This window comes from Orycteropus afer, unplaced genomic scaffold (genome assembly GCF_000298275.1).
Source record: "Orycteropus afer afer isolate SDZICR_OR568_19922 unplaced genomic scaffold, OryAfe1.0 scaffold00006, whole genome shotgun sequence".
In the NCBI taxonomy this organism is placed as follows: domain Eukaryota; kingdom Metazoa; phylum Chordata; class Mammalia; order Tubulidentata; family Orycteropodidae; genus Orycteropus; species Orycteropus afer.
In genome coordinates this window covers 19,573,758-19,596,526 of record NW_006921593.1, presented here as the reverse complement: position 1 = coordinate 19,596,526, position 22,769 = coordinate 19,573,758, and the positions used below count along the sequence as shown (strand labels likewise).

Here is a 22,769-nt window from a genome sequence, read left to right as displayed (position 1 = left end):
TGTCATCACGGGGAACACCCACACCCAGCTGCCCACAGCAGATTCCACCATGACGGTTACTACAGTGTCATCACGGGAAACACCCACACCCAGCGGCTCACAGCAGATTCCACCATGACGGGTACTACGGTGTCATCACGGGGAACACCCACACCCAGCTGCCCACAGCAGATTCCACCATGACGAGTACTACAGTGTCATCACGGGAAACACCCACACCCAGCTGCCAATCCCCAAACCACGGCCCAGGCGAGATGACACACAGCCTTCACTACCACACCATCCTTGAGCCCTTCGTCACAGCCACTGTGGCAGTCCACCTCATCGAGGTTCTTCCTCCTTTTTGCTGACCCTCCACTTTACCCAACATGACGTCCTTCTCCAAGGACTGGTCCCTTCTGACAACATGACCAAAGCAGGGGAGACGGAGTCTGGCCATTCTTGCTTCTAAGGAGCACTCCGACTGCACTTCCTCCCAGACAGATTTGTTCATTCTTCTTGCAGCCCATGGTACATTCAACATTCTTGTCAAGACCACAGTTCGAAAGCATCAACTGCTCCTCAGTCTTCTTTATTCATTGTCCAGCTCTCACATGCCTACGAGGCGACTGAAAATACCATGGGTTAGGTCAGGTACACCTTAGTCTTCAAAGTGACCTCTTTGCTCTTAAACACTTTAAAGGGGTCTTTTGAAGCAGATTGCCCAGTGCGTTTTGATGTCTGATTTCTTGATTGCTGCTTCCATGGGCATTGACTATGAATCCAAGTAAAATGAAATTTCTGACAACTTTAACCTTTTCTCCGTTTGTCATGATGTTACTTATTGGTCCAGTTGTGAGTCTGTGTGTTCTCTTCATGTTGAGGTGTAATCCACAGTAAGACTTTAGTCGTTGATCTTCATCAGCAAGTGCTTCAAGTCCTCTTCACTTTCAGGGAACAATATCGTGTCCTCTGCATATCACAGGTGGTTTATGAGTCTTCCTCTGACCCTGATGCCGCATCCTTCTCCACATTTTCCAGCTTCTCAGACTATTCTATTTGGGAGAGGACTGTGTAAATAAACTCCCGGCTGTGATGAATGAATGAATGAATGAATGATCTTACCAAGGTGAAAAGTCACAACCTTAGTCCATGTCAGAGATGGAGTCCAATCATGAAACCTAAAAAGCTATCATGAAATTTCCCAGGGTTTCCAGGATCAGCAATCCTACTTTTCAGTGTAACTTTTCACCCAAAGAAATGCCTCATTGCCAGAGCTGCTACCTGCCCTCTGGCCACTAGAGGCCACCTCTGAGCAATGACTAGTCAGTAACAACCAATGACCAACAAAACTGTCAGCTATTAGAACATAAGAAAACCCTGGCTCATGGTCCCCTGTGTGGGTCGAAGGAGAACCGTGACCCACAACTGGCATGGAGCCGGCCCTGGCTCATGGTGCACTGTGTGGGTTAGAGCAGGACCATGCCCCACAGGGCTCCTGTTGTTGTTGTTGTTATGTGCCGTAGAGTCAGACCCGACTCATAGTGACCCCTCCTTAGGTTTCCAAGGTGGTGTCACTACGGAAATGGATTGCCCAACCTTCCTTCCGAGGAGTGGCGGTGGGTTTGAACTGCCGGCCTTCTGGTTAGCAGTCAAGTGCCTTAGGCACTGTGCCCCCATAGCTCCTACAGGGCTCTCAGCAGCTGATTATTCCACAGATCATCAGGGGTTTCTTCTCAGGCACTTTTCAGTGGACTCAAACTTCCAAACTTTTGGTCAGCAGTCAAACGTTTAACCACTTGTCCACCCCCCCCCCCAGGGACTCCACTAGAACACCAACATCTTCCCAATAAAATAAGAAGCCTCGCTAACTGGCTGGACACGGGTTTCAGGAGCCTCGCTAACTGGCTGGATGTGTGTTTATGTGAAAAGACAATAATACCGTGGTCAATTTCAGGACAAGTGGTGGGACTGCCTGTCCATAATGGGCCTAAACTGGGCGCCCAGGTGGCTCTGACATTGGCTCTCTCACTCAGCCGGTATTTTCATTGCCATGTGTGACATCATTAGCATTCATGTCTGAGGGTGGACTGAGGGGTACTTTCAGCCTTGATTTTCAGTTACAGAAATAACCATATGGTCCTTGAAAACAGAGTCAGAGAAACACAACTAGAATCTGGACAGGCAGCGAAGCCCAGCACACTCTGTGATGCAAGTGCATGCATGTTTCTCACACACACCTGCCCTTGTGTCTCCCATGAGGTCTACCTGTGGGGGGAGCTGGATGTCAGTCCGTGCCCCGTTCTCCAGCAGCAGCTTCACACCATCCACGTCTGCGGCCTTCACAGCGAAGAACAGGACCTGCATGGGCACGCAGCACAGGTTGGGGTCAGCGCCTCGGCGCAACAGCAGCTGGATGGTCTGCCATCTGTTCCTGCGTCTGGAAGGAGACACAGGTGGATTCAGCACTGGCTGCCTGGACAGCACCTCCAGGACAGGACAGCCTTCCAGGGAGCTCTGGTAGCAAAGTGCCTAAGGCACTTGACTGCTAATCAGGAGGCTGGTGGTTCAAACCCACCAGCCACTCCTCGGAGGGAAGATGGGGCAATCTACTTCCATAGTGATACTGTCTTGGAAACCCAAGGAGGCATCGCTATGAGTCGGGTCTGACTCGACGGCACATAACTGTGCCGTCAAGTCAGACCCAACTCCTAGCGACCCCTCCATGGGTATCCAAGGTGGTATCACTATGGAAGTAGATTGCCCAACCTTCCTTCCAAGGAGTGGCTGGTGGGTTTGAACCATCAGCCTTCTGGTTAGCAGTCAAATGCCTTAGGCACTACACCACCAGAACTCCCCCAGAACACTCACTGGTCCTGCCCAAAACAACCCTATGCAGGGCCACCTCGCTATAACCAAATTCAGCTCTGCAGGCCAGGATGGGTCACCTATCCTTACTGAGGTCACCCGTGAAATGGGACAGGTACCAAACCACCCTCTGGGATGCTGTGAGATAATTACATACCACATACATCTGCAAATATACACACATGCACACATGCACATATTCACACACACAGGCACACGTGCTCATGTGCACACACATGCACACATACACATGTAGGGGCACATGCATGCACATGCATATACATACACATACACAGATGCACATGTGAGCATGCATGCACATGTACAGACAGGCACACATGCTCATGTGCATGCAAATGTGCACACACATGCATGCATAGGGACATGTGTATGCATGTGAACATATGTGTGCACACATGCATGCACATGTATGCATATGCAAGCAGATGTGCTCGTGTGCATGAACACGTATATACATGCGCACATATGGACACATGCACGCACATGTATACATACACACATGCACGTACACATATGCACGTACATGCACTTGTACAGTCACCTGCTCATGTGTTCACACATGTCCACATATGCACACATAGGAAGATGTGCATTGTATGAGCATGCGCACATGTACACAGACATGTACAGACTTGCACATGCATGCACAGAGACACATGCACACATGCGCACATAGACATGCACACACACAGGCCCATGACCCTTACCATGCCCAGGGGAGCACATGAGTGGGCCAAGCAGAGGGTCACCAGCACCAGTGCAGAAGCTGTGCTGACACATGGCTCTGAGGGCAAGGTGAGCGGCCGAGACAACGCACCACCCCAGGTGGGCCAAGAGGGGAAGGAGGGGGGCAGGCTGTGGGTGATGGAACAGCAAGGATGGTTCGAGAGAGCAGGGTGGTGGAGGGCCTGGCTCGCCCTGCCGACCCCACAGCCAGCAAGGCAGGGAGGGCTGAGGGGGCAGGCAAGGGAGGGACACCAGAGAAATGGGTCAGTCTAGACGAGTGGTTCTCAAAGTGGCCTCAGGGCCCCTTTCTGCTTGAAAGTCCTTGAGGACCCCAGAGAGATTTTCTCTGTGCTGGCCCAGGCCAGCTCCCTCAATGTTTACTGTATCACAAATTAAAGCTGAGACATTTAAAAACATTTTCTATTCACGTAAAAAGTAACAATAGTCAACGCTTGTTGTTGTTGTTAGGTGCCGTCTAGTCATCTCCACTCACAGCGACCCTATGCAAAGCAGAATGAAACACCACCTGGTCCCTCTCCAGTACCACGATACCTGCTATACTGGAGCCCATCATTGCAGCCACTGTGTCAATCCATCTCGTTGAGAGCCTTCTCCTCCTTCGTTGACCCTCCACCTTATCAAGCATGACATCCTTGGGAATGGTCCCTTCTGACAACACGACCAAAGTAGGTGAGACGAAGTCTGGCCATTCTCGCTCCTAAGGAGCACTCCAGCTGTACTTCCTGTAGGACACATTTGTTAGATCTTTCAGTAGTCCATGGTACTTTCAGCATTCTTCGCCAGCACCATAACTCAAAAGCATCAATTCTTCTTTGGTCTTCCTTATTCATTGTCCAGCTTTCACATGCATATGAGACAATTGAAAATATCATGGCTTATGTCAGCCACACCTTAGTCCTCAAGAAGATGTTCTTCTTCATATAGTCCAGTTTCTCGGATTATTTGCTCAGCATACAAATTGAACAAGTATGGTGAAAGGATACAACCTTGATGCACTCCCTTCTGGATTTTAAACCATGCAGTGTCCCCTTGTTCTGTTTGAATGACACCCTCCTGGTCTATGTACAGCTTCCTCATGAGTACAATCAAGTGTTCTGGAATTCCCATTCTTCTCAATGTTACCCATAATTTGTTGTGATCCACATGATCAAATGCTTTTGTATAGTCAATAAAACACAAGTAAACATCTTTCTGGTATTCTTTGCTTTCAGCCAAGATCCGTCTGACATCAGCAATGATATCCCTCGTTCCACATCTTCTCCTGAAACCAGCTTCCATTTCTGGAAGTTCTCTGTCAGTACACTGCTGCAACAATTTTTGAATTATCTTCAGCAAGATTTTACTTGCTTGTGATATTAACGATATCGTTCAATAATTTCCACATTCTGTGGGATCACCTTTCTTTGGGATGGATACAAATATGGATCTCTTCCAGTCAGTTGGCCAGCTAGCTGTCCTCCAAATCTCCTGGCACAGGCAAGTGTGTGCCTCCAGTGAGGCATCCATTTGATGAAACATCTCAGTGGGTGTTCTGTCAATTCCTGGAGCCTTATTCTTCGCCAATTTCTTCAGTGCAGCTTCGACTTCTTCCTTCAGTACCATTGGTTCTTGATCATATGCCACCTCCTGAAATGGATGAAGATTGACCAGCTTTTTGGTACAGTGACTCTGTGTATTCCTTCCATCTTCTTTTGATGCTTCCTGCATCATTCACTATTTTGCCCATAGAATCTTTCAGTATTGCAATGTGAGGCTTAAATGTTTTCCTCAGTTCTTTCAGCTTGAGAAATGCCACGTGTTCTTCCCTTTTGGTTTTCTAACTCCAGGTCTCTACACATTTCATTACAGTAATTGGCTTTGTTTGCTTGAGCTGCTCTATGATATCTTTGGTTCAGCTCTTTTATTTTGTCATTTCTTCCATCTGCTTTAGCTACTCTGCTCAAGGGCAATTTTGAGAGTCTCTTCTGACATTCATTTTGTTTTTTTCTTCCTTTCTCTTTTTAATGACCTGTTGCTTTCTTCACGAATGATGTTCTTGATGTCACCCCACAATTCCTCTGGTTTTGGGTCATTGGTGTTCAGTGCCTCAAATGTATTCTTTAGATGGTCTCTAAATTGAGGAGGATCTATTCCAGGTCATATGTTGGCTCTTGTGGACTTTCTTTTTTTTTTTTTTTTTAATTGTGATTTGGGTGAAAATTTACAGAGCAGATTCATTTTCCACACAGCAGTTCATACATATTTTGTTTCATAACATGATTCAATTCCCCACATTGTAATAGCTCTCTTCCCACTTTCTCCCTGTAGTTACCTCTTCCCTGTGTCCTTCCCTCCACTGCACTCTTGCCTGCTGCCCCTTCTCCCTCCACCCCTGCCCCAGCTATGTCCCTGTGCAAACACTGCCCTTCAGTTCCTCGCTCCCAGGAGTGTATCTACCTGATATAAGTGTTTACCTCATGTGCCTGTCTTTTGTTTGGCTGGAAGCCACAGGAGTGAGTTCAGTCCCAGACCTGAAGGGTAACTAGGGGCCATAGTCTCAGGGGTCTCACTAGGCTCTATCAGACCACCAAACCTGGTTTTCTTCTTTTTTTAAATGATTTTGGGTTTTGTCCCACATTGTTTTCCCACTGTACACAGGATCTCTTGCACTGATCCCCCTCCAAAGTGATTGACAGGGTAACCAGGCATCATCTAGTTCTTCTGGTCTCATGGTCACATAGGCTGAGGATCACATGGTCTACTAGTCCATTGGACTAATTATTTCGATATGTCTTTGGTTTTCTTCTTTCTTCTTTGCTCTGGATGAGGAGAGACTCATCATTGGATCTAGATAGGTACTTGCAAGCTTTTTTTTTTTTTTTAATTATGATTTGGGTGAAAGTTCACAGAGCAAATTCACTTTCCATACAGTAGCTCACATACACTTTATCTCCTGACACTGACTACAATTTATCCCAATGCAACAGCTCCCCTCCCACTTCCTCCTGATAGTTACCTCTTCCTGTGTCCTTCCCTCCATGCACTCCTGCCCCTTGAGCTGTCTCCCTGTGCATACACAACCCTTCTTTCTTGCATGATTGTTCTCTCCAAGGAGTGTATCTACCTCAGGGAAATGTTCAACTCATATGTCTGTCTTTTGTTTGGCTGGAAGCCACAGGTGTGGGTTCAATTCCAGAACTGAAAGGCAGCTAGAGGCCATAGTCTCAGCAGTTCCATCAGGCTCTATCAGACCAGCAAACCTGGTGCCCCCCATTTTTTTCCCAAATTATTTTGGGTTTTGTTCCACATTGTTCTTCCTCTCTATCCAGGATCTCCTACATAGATTCCCCCTCCAAGTGGATGACAGTGGTAGCTGGGCACCATCTAGTTCTTCTGGTCTCAGTCGTATAGGCTGCAGATCGCATGGTGTACCAGTTGCTAGGACTAATTGTTTCCTTGAATCTTTGATTTTCTTCATTCTTCTTTGCTCTGGATGACGAGAGATCCATTGTTGCACCTAGATAGCTGCTTACAAGCTTTTACGATCCCAGTCGCTACTCACCAAAGTAGGAGATGGAACAATGTTTTGTGTAGTATGTTATGCCAGTTGAGCTTCATGTTCCCTGTGACTATGGTCCCAAGCCCACAGGTTCAACTACTCTGGGTAGCTGACTGTGACCAAGAAATGACTACAACCTAGTTCTACTATACACCTGTGAATTCTTACAGAACATCCAAATATACTTGTAGAACCATTGTCTGCAAACCCTATACATGGTCTTACGTACACTCCCCACTTCATAGACATACCTAATAGTTCAGCCTGTCTACCTATCTCTCCACCATTATACCCATGTTTGCCTTCACTGACAACACAACACTGTATGTGCAAAAAGGTTCATCTTTGTTGTCTGCACTTCCCATGTACCTCTCTCTGTCTTCCTCTTCCTCAATGCCACCATGCTGATCACTCACATTTGGTACATTGCCCTTCACTCAAATCAATACTTGTCTCTACCTAACAGTGTTCCCTCCCCTCCCCTCCCACCCCTGGTAACCAACAAAGAAAATTTCCTTCTATAGATAAACCTTTCCTTGACTTTTACAATAACAGACTAATATAATATTGGTCCTTCTGTGATTGACTTATTTCACTCAGCATAATGTCCTCCAAGTTCATCCACATTATGTGGTGTTTTGCAGATTCTACATTTTTCTTTAGGGTTGCATAGTATTCTGTTGTGTGTATGTACCATAGTTTGGTTATCCATTCCTCAGTTGATGGACACCTACGTTGTTTCCATCTTTTGGATACTGTAAATAGTGCCGTGATGAACATGGGTGTGCATATATCCGTTCTTGTCCTGGCTCTCACTTCCTCAGGATATATACCTAGTAATGGAATAGCTGGGTCAAATGGTATTTTTAATTCCAACTTTTTAAGGAATCACCATTATTGCTTTCCACAGTGGTTGTATCATTTTACAGTCCCACCAGAAGTGTATGAGAGTCCCAAACTCTCCGTATCCTCACCAGCATTTGTTATTTTCTGTCTTGTTGAACTTTACTACTAGTGCTGGAGCAAGATGGTATCTCATTGTTGTTTTTATTTGCATCTCTCTAATGGCTAATGATTGTGAGTATTTCTTCATATGTCCGTTGGCTGCCTGAATATCCTCGTGAAGTATCTATTCATGTCGTCTCTCCATTTTTTAATTGGACTATTTGTCTTTTTGTTATTGAGGTGTTAGAGTTGTCTGTAAATTCTACAGATAGTCCCTTGTCAGATGTGTCATTGCCAAATATTTTTTTCCCAATCTGTAGGTTCTCTTTGGACTCTTTTGGAGAAGTCTTTGGAAGCACATACAAAATTTAATTTGCAGAAGGTCCCATTCATCTACTTTATCTTCAGCTGTTTGTGCATTTGGGGTTATGCTTGATAGTCTATTTATGCCATATATTAGGACCCCTAAATTTGCCCCTCGTTTTTCCTTGAGGAACTTTGTAGTTTTAGGTTTCACATTTAAGTCTTTGATCCATTGGGAGTTAGTTTTTGTATATGGTGTGAGGTACAGATCTTGTTTCATTTTTCTGCAAATGAATATCCAATTTTGCCAGCACCATTTATTAAACAAACATTCTCTTTCCCACTTAATGCATTTTGGACCTTTGTCAAACAAAGATCAGCTAACCATAGGTTCAGCATGGGTTCTCAATTCTATTCCATTGTTCTATGTGTCTGTCATTGTACCAATACTGGGCAGTATTGACTACTGTGGCTGTGTGGTAGAGTTTGAGATCCAGCAATGTGAGACTTCCTACTTTGTTCTTCTTCTTCAATAGTGCTCTGCTTATCTGAAGTCTCTTTCCTTTCCGTATAAAGTTAGTGATTGGTTTTTCCATATCCTTAAAAAATGTTGATGGAATCTGGATTGGGATTGCATTGAATGTATAGATTGCTTTGGGTAGAATTGACATTTTCACAACGTTCAATCTTCCTATCCACGAGCATGGTATGTTCTTCCATTTATGTAGCTCTCATGGTTTCTTGAAGTAGTTTGGTATAGTTTTCTTTGTACAGATCTTTTGTGTCCCTGGTAAGATTTATTCTTGTGGACTTGTTTTAATTGTTTTCAACTTCAAGATGAACTGGCATATGAGCAGTTGATGGTCTGTTCCACAATCAGCTCCTGGCCTTGTTTTGGCTAAAGATATTGAGATTTTCCATCGCCTCTTGCCACAGATGTAGCTTATCTGATTCCTGCATACTGCATCTGGCAAAGTCCATGTGTATAGCTGCCATTTGTCTTGTTGAAAAAATGTATTTGCAGCAAATAAGTCATTGGTCTTGCAAAATTCTGTCATGCGATCTCCAGCATCATTTCTGTTACCAAGGCCAAATTTTCCAACTATCAGTGATTCTTCTCTGTTTCAAACTTTTGCATTCCAGTCACCAATGATAATTAACACATCTTGATTGCATGTTTGGTTAATTTCAGACTGCAGAAGTTGATAAAAACTTCAATTTCCTCATCTTTGCTTTGGTGGTTGGTGCATAAATTTGAATAGTAGTAGTATTAACTGGTCTTTCTTGTAGGTGTATGGATATTATCCTATCACTGACAGCATTGTACTTCAGGACAGATCTTGAAACAGCCTTTGTGATAATGAATGCCACATCATTCCTCTTCAAACTGTCATTCTTGGCTACTATCATATGGTTGTCTGATTCAAAATGGCCAAAACCAGTCCATTGCAGCTCACTAATGCCTAGGATATCAATCTTCATGCATTCCATTTCATTTTTGACAACTTGAAATTTTCCTAGATACATACTTCGTACATTCCGTGTTCCTATTAATGGATGTTTGCAGCTGTTTCTCTTCAATTTGAGTCATGCCACATCAGCAAATGGAGATCCCGAAAGCTTTACTTTATCCATATCAACAATGTTGGTCTGACTCTGATGATGCAGCTCTTTCCTAGTTGTATTTTGAAAACCTTCTGACCTAAGGAGCTCATCCTTCTGTACTGTATCAGACAGTGTTTCCAAGCTATTCATAAAGTTGCCCAGTAATGTATCAGACAGTGTTTCTCTGCTATTCATAAGGTTTCCCCTGACCAATTCTTTGAGAAGTGGATGGCCTTGTCCTTCTTCCTAGTCTGTTTCAGTCTGTAAGCAGCATTGAAACTTGTGTACCATGTGCAACTCTGCTGGTGTTTGAAACACCAGTGGCACAGCCTCAAGCCTCACAGCAATGTACAAGCCACCATAGTATGACGAACTTACAGACAAGTTCATCTTCCTTAGCTGTTTGAAACCTCTCTGCTTCCTGCCTCTTGGGAGTGGGGCCTGTGTCCCTCCCCTTACCTGAGATCCCAGCTCTGTCTGTGGTCCCCAGGCTTCAAGTCAACCCTTGCATATTATACAAATAACAGCATTCATTAAAATTACTCTCCTTTCCTAAACAAAAGAAATTCATGGGGTGAGTGACTCCGTTTCTGTAATGCTCTTCAGTGTCATCTGGCTTAGGTTCTGAGTCCCAGTCCATCTCAATCTGTCATGTAGGGTGAGTGGGTGACGAGGACCCTTCCTCCCAAGGATATGCATGTGGAAAAGGAGGCACAGCTCAGTAGCCTTTGCAGGTAAGTGTGGACACTCTTCTTTGTTGTAAGCTGTCATCTAACCAGCTCCGACTCACAGAGACTCCATGCACCATGGAATAGAACATGCCTGGTCCCATGCCAGCCCCATGGTTGGCTGCAGCTCAGACCCTTGTGATCCTTAGAGTTCTCACTGGCTGGTTTTCAGAAGTGAATCTCCAGGCCTTTCCTCCTAGTCTTTGCCTGGAAGACCCACTGGCAGTAGTTTATTCATTGCAATGTGGAACTTGAAACCCATATCAGGGAACTTGTTGCACTGGTCTTCCCCTCACTGTGACTGGATCTTTACTCATTGTCTTGGTGTGTCTGTGTGTGGTGTGTGAGTGTGGGGGTGTGTATGTCTTGGTTCCCTAGTGCTGCTGTAATAGAAATACCATGAACAGGTGGCTTTAACAAGCAGTGTATTCTCCTACAGTTTGTTGTTGTTGTTGTTATGTGCCGTCAAGTCAGATCTGACTCGTAGTGACCACTGCTTGGGTTTCTGACTCAGTATCACTCCGGAAGTAGATTGCCCAACATTCCTTCCGAGGAGTGCCTGGTGGGTTTGAACCTCCAGCCTTCTAGTTAGCAGTCAGGTGCCTTAGGAGGTTAGAAGTCTAGCTTCAGAGTGCTGGCTCTAGGGGCTGGGTGAAGGCCCCTCGACCTTGGGCTTCATCTCTGCCTCTTGCTCCATGCCCACTGGAGCTGGAGGTGTCTCCTAACTCATGCGGCTCCTGGCTGCTGAGGCTGATGAACCCAAGGTTGGTAAGTAAAATAGCACAACCCCAAAATCAGCAGGCAACGTGGCAGGCCATTGGTTCAAGTCCAGGAGCTGGAGCTGCAGACTCGGCCAAATGAAGGATCCAAATGTGTCCAAAAGCCAGAGACCTTCCTCCAAGCTTCTCCATATATACTGGAAGCAGGGCACACACTGAAGGCAACTCATTAACTGTTCACAGCAGAGTCCACCCTGGAGGTGATTACAATCCCATCACAGGGAATAACTACATCCAGCTGCCCAGCTGATCAGAACCACAGCCCAGGCAATTTGACCCACAACTTAACTACCACACCCATCTGTGCCTGGATGACATTGGACCTTGGTCATTTGGAAAAACACTGGTTCCCTGAGCTGTGCAAATCTTCCCAGTGTTGACACACATCATTAGACAAGATCAGCAGATCACGTTTGCTAAGAACACCACCGACTTCCTGAGAACAACCTTCACCACCAGGACCCATGAAGTCTCTGTGGTGGGTGTGAGTGTTCCAAAGCCCTTGTGTCCATGTAAAAGCCGGAATTGATCCCTGGGAGCCAACACTGCCAGCGTTTTCCTTAAGGAGACATGCAAGAAAACATCGCCACACACCCAAGAACAAATAACCATAGTTTGCCAGCTGTCCAGTCATTTAAGAAAAAATGGTGCCGTAGTTGGAATGGCCAGTTCCACCTGCACCTCCAGTGATGGGAGAGGGGCTTTGTCTGGAAAACCACTGTCCTGCTCTGTGTGTCCTTCTGTCCGTCCACTCCCAGGTCAAGACTTCATGGAATTAATGGAACAATTTTGCCTCAGTGAATGCATGGTGTCTTCCTGCTGCATATACATGGGGCGAGGTAAGCCTGGCTGACTTGTGCCACACAGTGCCCCCACCCGACATGAGTGGGGTGCCACTGTCCTGTTCACCACTGCTTCTGCACCATCCAAGCAAAAGTGAACATGGTGAAGAAGGTGAGTGATGTCTTCAGGTGACTACGAGATAGTTACAACCTCGCAGACCCCCTGAAATGATCCTGGGGACCCCAGGGGTGACTGGGCCACCTCTGAGAACCACTGGTCCAGTCTGGGGGTGAGTAGATGTGTGGAGTGGGTGGATGAGTATGAGCACCTATGTGACACACACTACACACCTGTGGGTCCTCCACACCACCATTATAGACACCACCCAGGTGATGACACCTGAGAACCCACACAGACACCCCACGGCCCATGTCCAGGCTGTGCCAGGTGAGGACGGTGTTGGGATTGGACCTACTGCTGTGGTACCCCCTGCTGGCTTTGCAGAGTGTGGGTTATAGCCCAGTAGATGCTCAAGCCTAGAGCCACCACAACCCCACCCACTTGGCGACTCACTCAATCAGGGACAGCACCATTTTCCGCAAGGTCCCCTTGTCAGAGCTGCTGGCGCCCAAGGGCGGGGCCTTGAGCAAGCTGTAGATGTAGGCACTCTGCTCCAGGAAGCCAGGCGAGAGTGTGATGGAGAAGGCGTGGACACCACGGTTGGTGTCAAAGGTCATGTCGTTGCTGTACTGTGAGTACTTGTCTGCATTCCCCAGAGCGTCGTCCAGCCCCTGCAGGGACTCGAGGAGGGCGCCCCTGTCCTGCGCGGAGCCAGGCCTCTGGGATGTGCTCCCCATGTCCACTGACTCCTGGGACAACTGGAGGAGGTTCCAAGAGGCAATGTCATCCTCGGAGCCCTGAACCACCGACTTCAGCTCATACCAGCTCTGGCTCAGGACATCCTCCTGGTGCTTGAGAGAGTCCGTGGTGTACTCAACGGGCAGGAAGGAGTGGGTTGGCAGAACTGGGGAGCGAAGAGTCCCTTCCTTTAGAAGGTAAAAAAAATAGAGAGAGAGAGAGCCTGGTGGTGCAGTGATTGAGCACTCAGCTGCTAATCAAAAGGTCAGCGATTCAAACTCACCAGCTGACCCATGGCAGAAAGAACAGATGAGCTGGGCCCAGAAAGATCACAGCCTGAGATCACAACCTACAGGGTGGTTCTAGTCTGTCACGTGGAGTCATGGTGAGAAGCCACTCAACAGGCTGGCTTATATATGATAGACATATAGTTATGGACTGAATGGGGCCCTGTCCTACCGTCCCTGTGGACACATCCCACAAGGGAATAGGGTTTCCTCTGTCATGTTAATAAGGCCACATCAATGGGTCACGTGTCTCAAGTCAATCACTTCTGAGAAACAAAAGAGAAGGTTAGGGACAGAAGCAAGCAGGCAGGACACGCAGGGAAGATCGAGGCCACATGTGGGTCCCCAAGGAGCTAAGGACCGTAAGCTAAAGACAGTGGGACTTTCTCCAGAGCCGGCTGAGGAAGGAAGCCTCCCCAGAAGCCAGGGCCTTGAAGTCCAACTGCCAGCCTCCTGAACTGCGGGAGAAGGGATGTGTGAAAGTCCTCCTCTGGTGTGTCCCAGCAGCACTGGGCAGCTAAGACAGCCACACACAGACACCTGCTGCCTTCTCTAGACCTTTGGTTAGGCCCCTGGGGCCCAGCGTGCACTCAGCCGCTAACTCAAAGGCTGGCGGTTCGAATCCAGCCAGTGGTACCCCAGAAGCAAGCCCTGGCAATCTACTTAGGAAAATCCAGCCAACCCTATGGGCCCGGCTCCCCTCTGACATCCACGGGGTCACTCCCATCTGACACACATTGGGTCCCCATGGGCTGTGCCACTCAATGCCAATGTGTCTATTGTCATTTGAGGGACAGCCCCATCCATGAGCTCAGCACCTTCCACAAACCCTCCTACCAGCAGGGCCCTGCCGAGTCACTGAACGGAAGTCTGAGCCTGGGTAGGTCACGCTCCTGGGCGGTGCTGTCCCACACAGCAGCCACAGGCCACTAGATGAGGAGCATCCAGAGTCGGGGGCACCGTGTGTGGAACGCACACTGGCTTCCCAGACACCCGAAAGGAGAGCAGAGTCCATCTACTCGATATTATGGTGTGGGTTACATGCTGGAACTTCAGCCGTGGGCGCATGGGTGTGCCATGGATGCAAGGTCACTCGCATCGTGTCCAACCCTCTGTGAGGCGCCCACCTCCCCCGGCCTCTCTGCCTTCTCCATGGACCTCAGCCCGTCCTCAAATGGCTAACAGTTGAGGCCCGGGGTCTGCCTGGCGAGTGGAAACATTCATGCTCAGGGGCTGCCCAGAGGACACTTCCCCTACCTAGAGGACAGACTAAGGGCAGACATGAGTCCACCCTTGGCGAAGGAGGGCTGGCCTGTGGCTGGTGGCATGAGCCCAGGAGGAGCCATTCACCCAGACTGTAATTTGTCCCGATGGAAACAGTGCAGCCACCATGGAAACAGTCCATGGTTCCTCCACAGGTTAAACGTGGGGTTGCCAGATGGCCCAGCAACCTCACTCGTGTACAGACACCCAAGAGAGCTGGAAAGAGATGTTTGAACAAACACTGTACACACACGTTCACCAGGAACAGGTGTTCAAACAAACACTGTACACACATGTTCAACAGGAACAGGCATTCAAATAAACACTGTGCATGTATATTTATGGGAACAGGTGTTCAAACACTGTACATGCATGTTCACTGGAAACATATGTTCAAACAAACACCCCTACATGTATGCTTACAGCAGCACTCGCCACACTGCTGAAAGGTAGACCTCATGGTCGAGTCTACCATGTGGACATTGCTATGGATTGAACTGCCCCAACAGAAGTTGTGTGTGGCCCTGTTTGGAACAGGGGTTTTCTTCAGCTATGGTAACAAGGTCATGGTGAGTCGAGTGGGTCGGAGTGGTGTCTTAGAAAAGAACAGATCAGACACCCAGAGGAAGACAGACACCACACAAGCAGTGCTGCCCGCAGCAGGGACCGTCCAGGGCTATAGAAGCAGGAGGAGAGGCCCCTCCCCCAGGCCAGAGGGAGCCCAGCCCTGCCCGTGCCCAGACTCAGAAGCTTATCTTGCGCCATGCGACAGTACCTCCCTGCTCTTCACGGCCACCGCATTGTCATGTTTTTGCTATGGCAGTTACAGAAACCTTCCCTCCACCCCACAATGCCACTTTTCTTAAGGACTAGGGTGGGGACTGCCTCAGGACGTGCAGAGTGGGCACATGTGTGTAGGTGACACGTGTCCCCCCGCAAAGTGTGCCAGCTCTGTCCTCACTCAATCTGCACTGAACATGATGCTCAGACTCCACCTTGACCCTGTCCCAGACGAGGGAGCTGGTTGGTGGCCAAGAGGTGGTGGGTGGTATGCAGAGGGACAGACAGAGGGCCCCGGGGGCTGACCTGGGGCTCCGGCACGGTCCTCTCGGCAATGTTGGCCTTGAAGGATGTGGCGGGGTAGTGCAGAAGGAAGCACATGCTGAGGGGTGTGAGGCCCTCATCCGAGAGCTTGTTCACGTCAGCCCCGCTGTCCAGCAGGAGGCTGATGATCTCCACACGGCAGTGGACCTGGAGACACACAGCAGACTGGCTGAGACCAGGGGCGGGGCAGGCCCGGCCGAGTGAGGGGACAAGGGGCAGGCCCAGCCGAGTGAGGGGACCAGGGGGCAGGCCCAGCCGAGTGAGGGGACAGGGGGAAGGCCCAGCCGAGTGAGGGGACCAGGGGGCAGGCCCAGCCGAGTGAGGGGAGGACAGGGGGCAGGCCCAGCCGAGTGAGGGGACCAGGGGGCGGGCCCAGCCGAGTGAGGGGACCAGGGGACAGGCCCAGCTGAGTGAGGGGAGGACAGGGGGCAGGCCCAGCCGAGTGAGGGGAGGACAGGGGCAGGCCCAGCTGAGTGAGGGGAGGACTGGGGACAGAAACAGCCGAGTGAGGGGGACCAGGGGGCAGGCCCAGCCGAGTGAGGGGACCAGGGGGCAGGCCCAACTGAGTGAGGGGAGGACTGGGGACAGAAACAGCTGAGTGAGGGTGTACAGGGGGGCAGACCCAACTGAGCGAGAAGCGGAGGTAGGGGGCAGACCCAGCTGAGTGAGAAAGGGGGCTGGGGGGACAGACCCAAGTGAGTGAGGGGAGATGGGGGGACAGAGCCTGCTGAGTGAGAAGGGGGGCTGGGGGGACAGACCCAAGTGAGTGAGGGGAGACAGGGGGACAGAGCCTGCTGAGTGAGAAGGGGGGCTGGGGGACAGTAATGCCCTGAGGGAGCTGGGGGACCGAGGGGCAGACCTGCCCTGAAGAAGACTGGGGTGCCCAGCTACCAATGGCAACCACTTGGGACGGGATCAAAACAGGAGATCCTGGATAGAGTGGGAGGGAAAACATGGAACAAAATCCAAAAACACAATAATGACCAGAAGTCCTGGTTGGATGGAGTCTAGTGGGACCTCCAAGACTATGGCCCTGGGATACATGTCAGTCCCGGGATAGGACTCACTCCCAAGGGCTGGCTCTGAGCCCAACAGAAGTAAGACTTACATGCACAACACCCAGCCCAGGGTGGTGCACCCCCCGCTCTACGGAGATGCAGCCCTTGGAGCAATCGGCCATGGGGCACCAGAGGGGCAGCATTCCCATGGAGGGAGAGCTGGACACACAGGAGTGCACCACTAAGAAGGGCGCAGGGATGGGAGGTCACTGGGCAGGGAGAGGAGGAGAGTGGGGGAGGGTTGGGGATGGTAGCTGGGGAGGGAAACCAAATGTACACAAACTGTTGAATGTCAAACAAATTCTGCCTGTGAATCCGCACCCAAAGCACAATAAAAAAGAAAAAGAAGATGACTGAGGGGGCAGACCCGCCCAATGGAGACTGCGGGGGTGGGACTGGGGAGGCAGACCTGCCCTGATGGAGATAGGGGGCTGGGGAGGCAGGCCCGCCCTGATCGAGATGGGGGGCTGGGGGGGCAGACCCGCCCTGATGAAGCTTGTGGGGGGGCGGGGGGGCAGACCCACCCTGATGGAGACTGTGGGGGTGGGGTAGACTCAATCTGTGTGAGACCCTTGGCAGGGCAGAGGGCACTCCTCCCTGTGCTGTCCTGGGTACAGAACTCCCCGTACCAGCATGAGTGTGGGAAACCACAAGACCCCAAGTGTCTTGGGTTGAACTGCGGCCCCACAAGATGGCGTGAGGTCTAACCTGCACCTGTCTGGAAACAGGGTCTCTGAAGATGCCGTCAGTTAGGTCGACATGAGGACACACCGGCCTAGGACAGGCCCCAGCCCTAGGAGTGTTGTCTCACAAAAGAGGAAGAAACCCAGACAGACAGACAGAGGAAGGATGCCACATGCAGATGCAGCCACACACCAGGGAACGCCTAGGGCCACACAAGCTGGGAGAGGCCTGGAACACACCCCTTCACAGCTTCAGGAGGCACCGTGCTGACACCGCAACCACAGACTCCCCTGTGAGAGTCACGCTGCGCTTCACAGCCACCCCTTGGGGCGCTTTGTTACGGCGGGCCCGGGGATCCCAGACCCCGGGGGTCACACTCAGGCACGGGGACAGACAAGGTCAAGCTCGTAGTCGGAGGAGAAGGACCTCCACCCTTCTTCTCCTTTTGACTGGGAACATCACAGCGGTGGGTGGGCTTCAGGCTGGGGGACTGGGCTTCCCAGACAGACAGAGGCGCAGGCGCGGTGAGAACTCAGCATTCCTCTCTGCTGTGTTGGCACAGGGGGGGACTGGGAGCGCCCCCATGTGCAAGGGTGGATCTCCCTGGGGACCCTCTGGGCATAGCGAGCCCACAGAGCAGAGCAGACAGGAGGTGGGGCCTTACAGCAGCCGCAGCAAGCACGGTGTAGCCCTTGGCATCAGCCACGTTGGCAGAGGCCAGGTTGTCCCGCAGAATCCCACAGATCCAGTCATAGTCCCCGTTCTCAGCCTTCAGGATCATCTCCCTGGCCAGCTGTTCCCTGAGCCCACAGTGTGCGAAGCTGCTGCGGTCGCCCCTCATGATGGCAGCCATGTTCCAGTGGGTGTAGGCCTTGTTGTTCCTGCAACACAGTGGGCCTCAGCAGTGGCAGGCCGGCCCTAGACATCTACAGGGATGGCCACCTCCCTCCCTCTGCCCTTCTCACTCCTCAGCCCCTCCACCATTTCAGGACACCCCTCAGAGACGCTGAGCCCCGGGGGCTGCAGCTGCCACCGGCCCTGCCAGTGTGGACAGAATAGAGATGTGGGACCTCCGACCAGGGAGGGCCTCACCATCAGCACCCATGTGCCCCAGACAGGACTGTTAGCAGAGAGAAGGACCATCTGGGTGACCCTAGGTGTCCCGGTCCCCTAGTGCCGCTCTGACTAGAATGTACCACAAATAGGATGGCTGAACAAACAGGAGTTTATTCTCTTACAGTTGGAAGTTTTAAGTCTGAGTTCAAAGTGCCAGGCTCTAGGGGCTGGATGAAAGCCCCTCAACCTTGGCTTCAGCTCTGCCTCCTGCTCCCGGTCCACTGGAACTAGAGGCTTTTCTTCACTCGACAGCTGCTGGCTGCTGAGACTAACAAGCCCAAGGTTGTGTCACCAAGTAAAAAGACACAGTCCCCATGTTACCACTTGACAGGCCATTAATTCAAGTTCATTGTAAGTCCCAAGGTCGGCAGAGCATGGCAGGCTGCTGAATAATGACACGGCTACATGCAGGGTCAAGCGTGCCATAAGCTAGAGACCTTTCCCAAAGCTGCATCTTATATAAGGGTTGTTGTTGTTATGTGCCATCGAGTCAGACCCAACTCATAGCGACCCCTCCTTGGGTTTTCGAAGCAGTATCACTACAGAAGTAGATTGCCCCATCTTCCTTCCAAGGAGTGGCTGGTGCTTTTGAACCGCCAACCTTCTGGTTAGCAGTCAAATGCCTTAGGCACTATGCTACTCCTAAAACAGCTACTCAACTGCTTGTGGTAGATCCCACCACGGAGTCGATTGCCAGTCTCATCGTGGGGAATAATTACCACCAGCTGCCAAGCCACTCAACCAGGCCCAGCCAAGTTGACACATAGCCTTAATTACCACACTAGGTTTGGTAAGAAAGGGACTCTCATGGTAGGCCCTTGGAGGAGAGAAGGCCAGCCACGCATATGGGGAACGGAGATTGGCACCAAGTGCCTACAGTGCCCCACCTGCTACACTTTCACTGCTCTACTTAAACATGAAAGTCCCATGGTGCATTCATCACACAGTCTTGTCACCTCGTATGCACGTAGCTGTGTGTATAACCAAGAGCCCAGGGATTTATGGCGGCTTTTGTACCCAACAGTCCTCAATGATGAGGGGATGGAGGTACGGATGGATGTATGGATGGGTGGATGGATGATAGATAGAGAGATGGATGGGTGGGTGGATGGATGGATGGATGGGTGGATGGATGAATGGATAGATGGAGAGATGGATGGGTGGATGGATGGATGGATGGATAGATGGATAGATGGATGGATGGGTGGGTGAATGGATGGATGAGTGGATGGATGGATGGATGGATGGATAGGTGATAGATGGATGGATGGATGGGTGGGTGGATGGGTGGATGGATGGAGAGATGGATAAATGGATGGGTGGGTAGATGATTGAATGGATGGATGGATGGATGATGAATGGGTGGATGGGTGGGAAAGTAGCCATTTGTGCTCGTAAAATGCACAGTCTTGACAGTTGAGGACTATCTGGGGACAAAATGTAGGAAAAGGATTAAAACCTGTGAACATTTTGATTTTGAGATATTCCTGTTTCCTCCTTAAGTGAATGTTACCCTTCCTGGGGGCGTGAGGTGCAGGGTGGGTGTCCCTAGAATGGAAGCAGCTCTTCCCAGCTGTCTTTGGAGAAGCCCCAGGCCACTCCCTGCTCTCCTGCCCTCGGCTGTCTGACCAGATCCCCCTTTAACACAGGACGGTCATGACAGCCCTTCATTTACATCCACCAGACCATTTCCTCGTAGACATGGGGGGGGGGGCACTAGCGCCATGTACAAAGGAGGAAACAGCACAGGTTGCAGAGTGGGATTTGGACTCCAGGACCTCTCCACAGCCTGGTCTGCTTTCACTAGCCTGGCCCCACCCTCACTCAGCGCCCTCCTGAACATCCTCCCCTGAGAGCAGGTGGGGGGCTCCTGGGACCCCTGTTTCCCTGGGCATCCACAGATGCCCACACAGCCTGCCTGGCTCAGCGCCCTTCAGCCTCCCACACTTGGGGAGAGCTTCCTGACTCGCAGGCTCCAGTGAGGGCTTCCCTCCCACCTTCGTAATTAGACTGTGCTGCTGTCGTTACTGGAGTCGGCCCCTGATGCGGGGTGACCACAGGCACAAAGAACAATCACTGTGCGGTCCTGTGCCACCCCCAAGGCAGCCCACGGTAGGGCCGCCGTGACCCACAGCGTCTTCACTAGCTGATTTCCAGAGGCAGGTCCTCAGGCCTCCTTCCTGGTCCTTCCTACTCTGGTGGCTACACTGACCCCTGGTCACTGTGAGCGCAGCAGGCAAGCCCCCGCTGACGGACGGCGACAGCTGGGCATGAGGGCCGTCGGCCGGGACTCGAACCTGAGTGTCTTGCACGGAGATTCTAGCCCTCAGTCACCTCCTATGGCCCCTGGGCTGATGCTCGGACCCTGAACGGCGGCTGGTGCTACAGGTTTTCAGGAGCCCAGTCCTCGCTCGCCTGAGCAGCACAGAGAGGAGAGCATGGACAAGGAAGGGGGCCGCTGATCACCTGAACCTGTACGCCTGCTCCTGCATCCTGACCAGGAGAGGGGTCTCGTTCGTGATGAACCAGGGCTCTCCGTCCTCCACGAAGGGTGGGACATCATCCACAAAGAAGCGGGCATCCAAGTCCTTGCGGAAGGAGCAGGTCACGGGCAGGTGGCTGTTGTCAGTGGAGTAGACGTGCATGTCTGGGGGCAGCGTGAGGGTGTCGTCCAGGAGGAACCTCTTATATTCATAGAAGAAGGGGTCCTGGCCCTCGCCCAGGCCCCAGTCCATCTTCCCGTCACCCGGCAGACTGAGCCTGGCTGGGGCCCGTGTGAGGAAGTGGGCCAGCTCTGGGTAGGTGAGCAGGGAGAAGCTGCCGGGCGTCTCCGAGCACAGCTTAATGAGGTGCTCCTTGGCCCACAGCCCCACGTCCTGGCTGCCGTCGGGGTGAGTCTCCACGCCCGGCCCGAACCGTGTATCCGCCTTGTACAGTCCCTGCGGGGCGGGAGCCAGTCCCATGGGACGCAAAGAGAGAAACAAGTCAGCAGGCCTACGGCTTGTGCTGGATCGCCCTCAGCACCTTGGCGAGAATCGCAGACCTCAGGAGCCTCCCTGGTAAGTCACGCTTTAAAGGTACGTCGTGAACTAACGGTTGCCAGACGACGGGGGACAGTCTCGCTCTGGGGGCACTGAGGTCACGTTAACAGTGGTGGGTGTTTTGGACTGGATGGCACCAAAGGCCGCATTACCTGCCGTGGGTGGTCAGTGCCCTGACTTGTAAACTGCAAACTGTTGGTGGCCAATGTCTCGGTGCGTGTATTTTTCACAATAAAAAATATAAAACTGTGTTATATCCACACAGTGGGAGCTCTGGTGGCGTAGTGCCTAAGGCATCTGACTGCTCACCAGAAGTCTGCTGGTTCAAACCCACCAGCCACTCCTCAGAAGGAAGATGGGGCAATCTACTTCCGTAGTGATACCACCTTGATAACACCTCGGAAACCCAAGAGGGGGTTGCTAGTTTGTTTGTTTTTTTTTTTAGAGGAGGGGGACGGGGAGGGAGAGGAAGGAGGTCCAAGGAAAGGAGCCGGCTATTGCAGTCCTGTGTTTCTGTCTGTGTTTGCCATCGAGTCGGCCCCGACTCATAGCGACCCCTCCTTGGGTTTCCGAGGCAGTATCACTACGGAAGTAGGATTGCCCAACCTTCCTTCCGAGGAGTGGCTGGTGGGTTTGAACCTCCAGCCTTCTGGTTAGCAGTCAAGTGCCTTAGGCACTATGCTACCAGAGCTCCTTAAAATCTAAAGAACACGGACATCTCTAAGCAGCGCATTCATTCATTCAAGTATCTGGGGCTCAGGATGTGCTGGGCACCGGCATGGAGTCTGAGGGGCCGGCCCTCCTCCTGGGGCCAGGAGAGCAGATGTGGAAATGGCTGCGGTGTCAGGCAGAGGAAGGTGAGGAGGGGCTGAGGGTCCTGAGGTGGCAGCGTGCTGGGGACACCACGTGGAGGCTCCTTTCAGGGCAGCTCCAGCCCAGGTGCCCGCAACAGGAGGTGCCCGAGGGAAAGGTGGCATGGTCGGAGCCAGGTCAGCGGGTCCTGGAAGAAGTGAGCACCAGGGAGAGAGAGGAGGAGGAAGAGAAGGGAGGGGGAGGGAGGGG

At 51.1% G+C, this 22,769-nt stretch overlaps 1 protein-coding gene across 1 annotated transcript in view; it reads right to left on the bottom strand.

Moving 5' to 3' along the window:
• Positions 1 to 22,769, bottom strand: part of ANKMY1 (ankyrin repeat and MYND domain containing 1) — a 64,719-nt gene that overhangs the window by 27,720 nt on the left and 14,230 nt on the right. The window contains exons 7-11 of the mRNA XM_042781307.1: positions 21,133 to 21,605; positions 18,215 to 18,431; positions 15,791 to 15,955; positions 12,870 to 13,342; positions 2,248 to 2,419 (exon numbers count right to left, since the gene is read on the bottom strand). Coding sequence (XP_042637241.1) covers positions 2,248 to 2,419; positions 12,870 to 13,342; positions 15,791 to 15,955; positions 18,215 to 18,431; positions 21,133 to 21,605 — 1,500 coding nt within the window. The remainder of the gene's footprint in view (positions 1 to 2,247; positions 2,420 to 12,869; positions 13,343 to 15,790; positions 15,956 to 18,214; positions 18,432 to 21,132; positions 21,606 to 22,769) is intronic.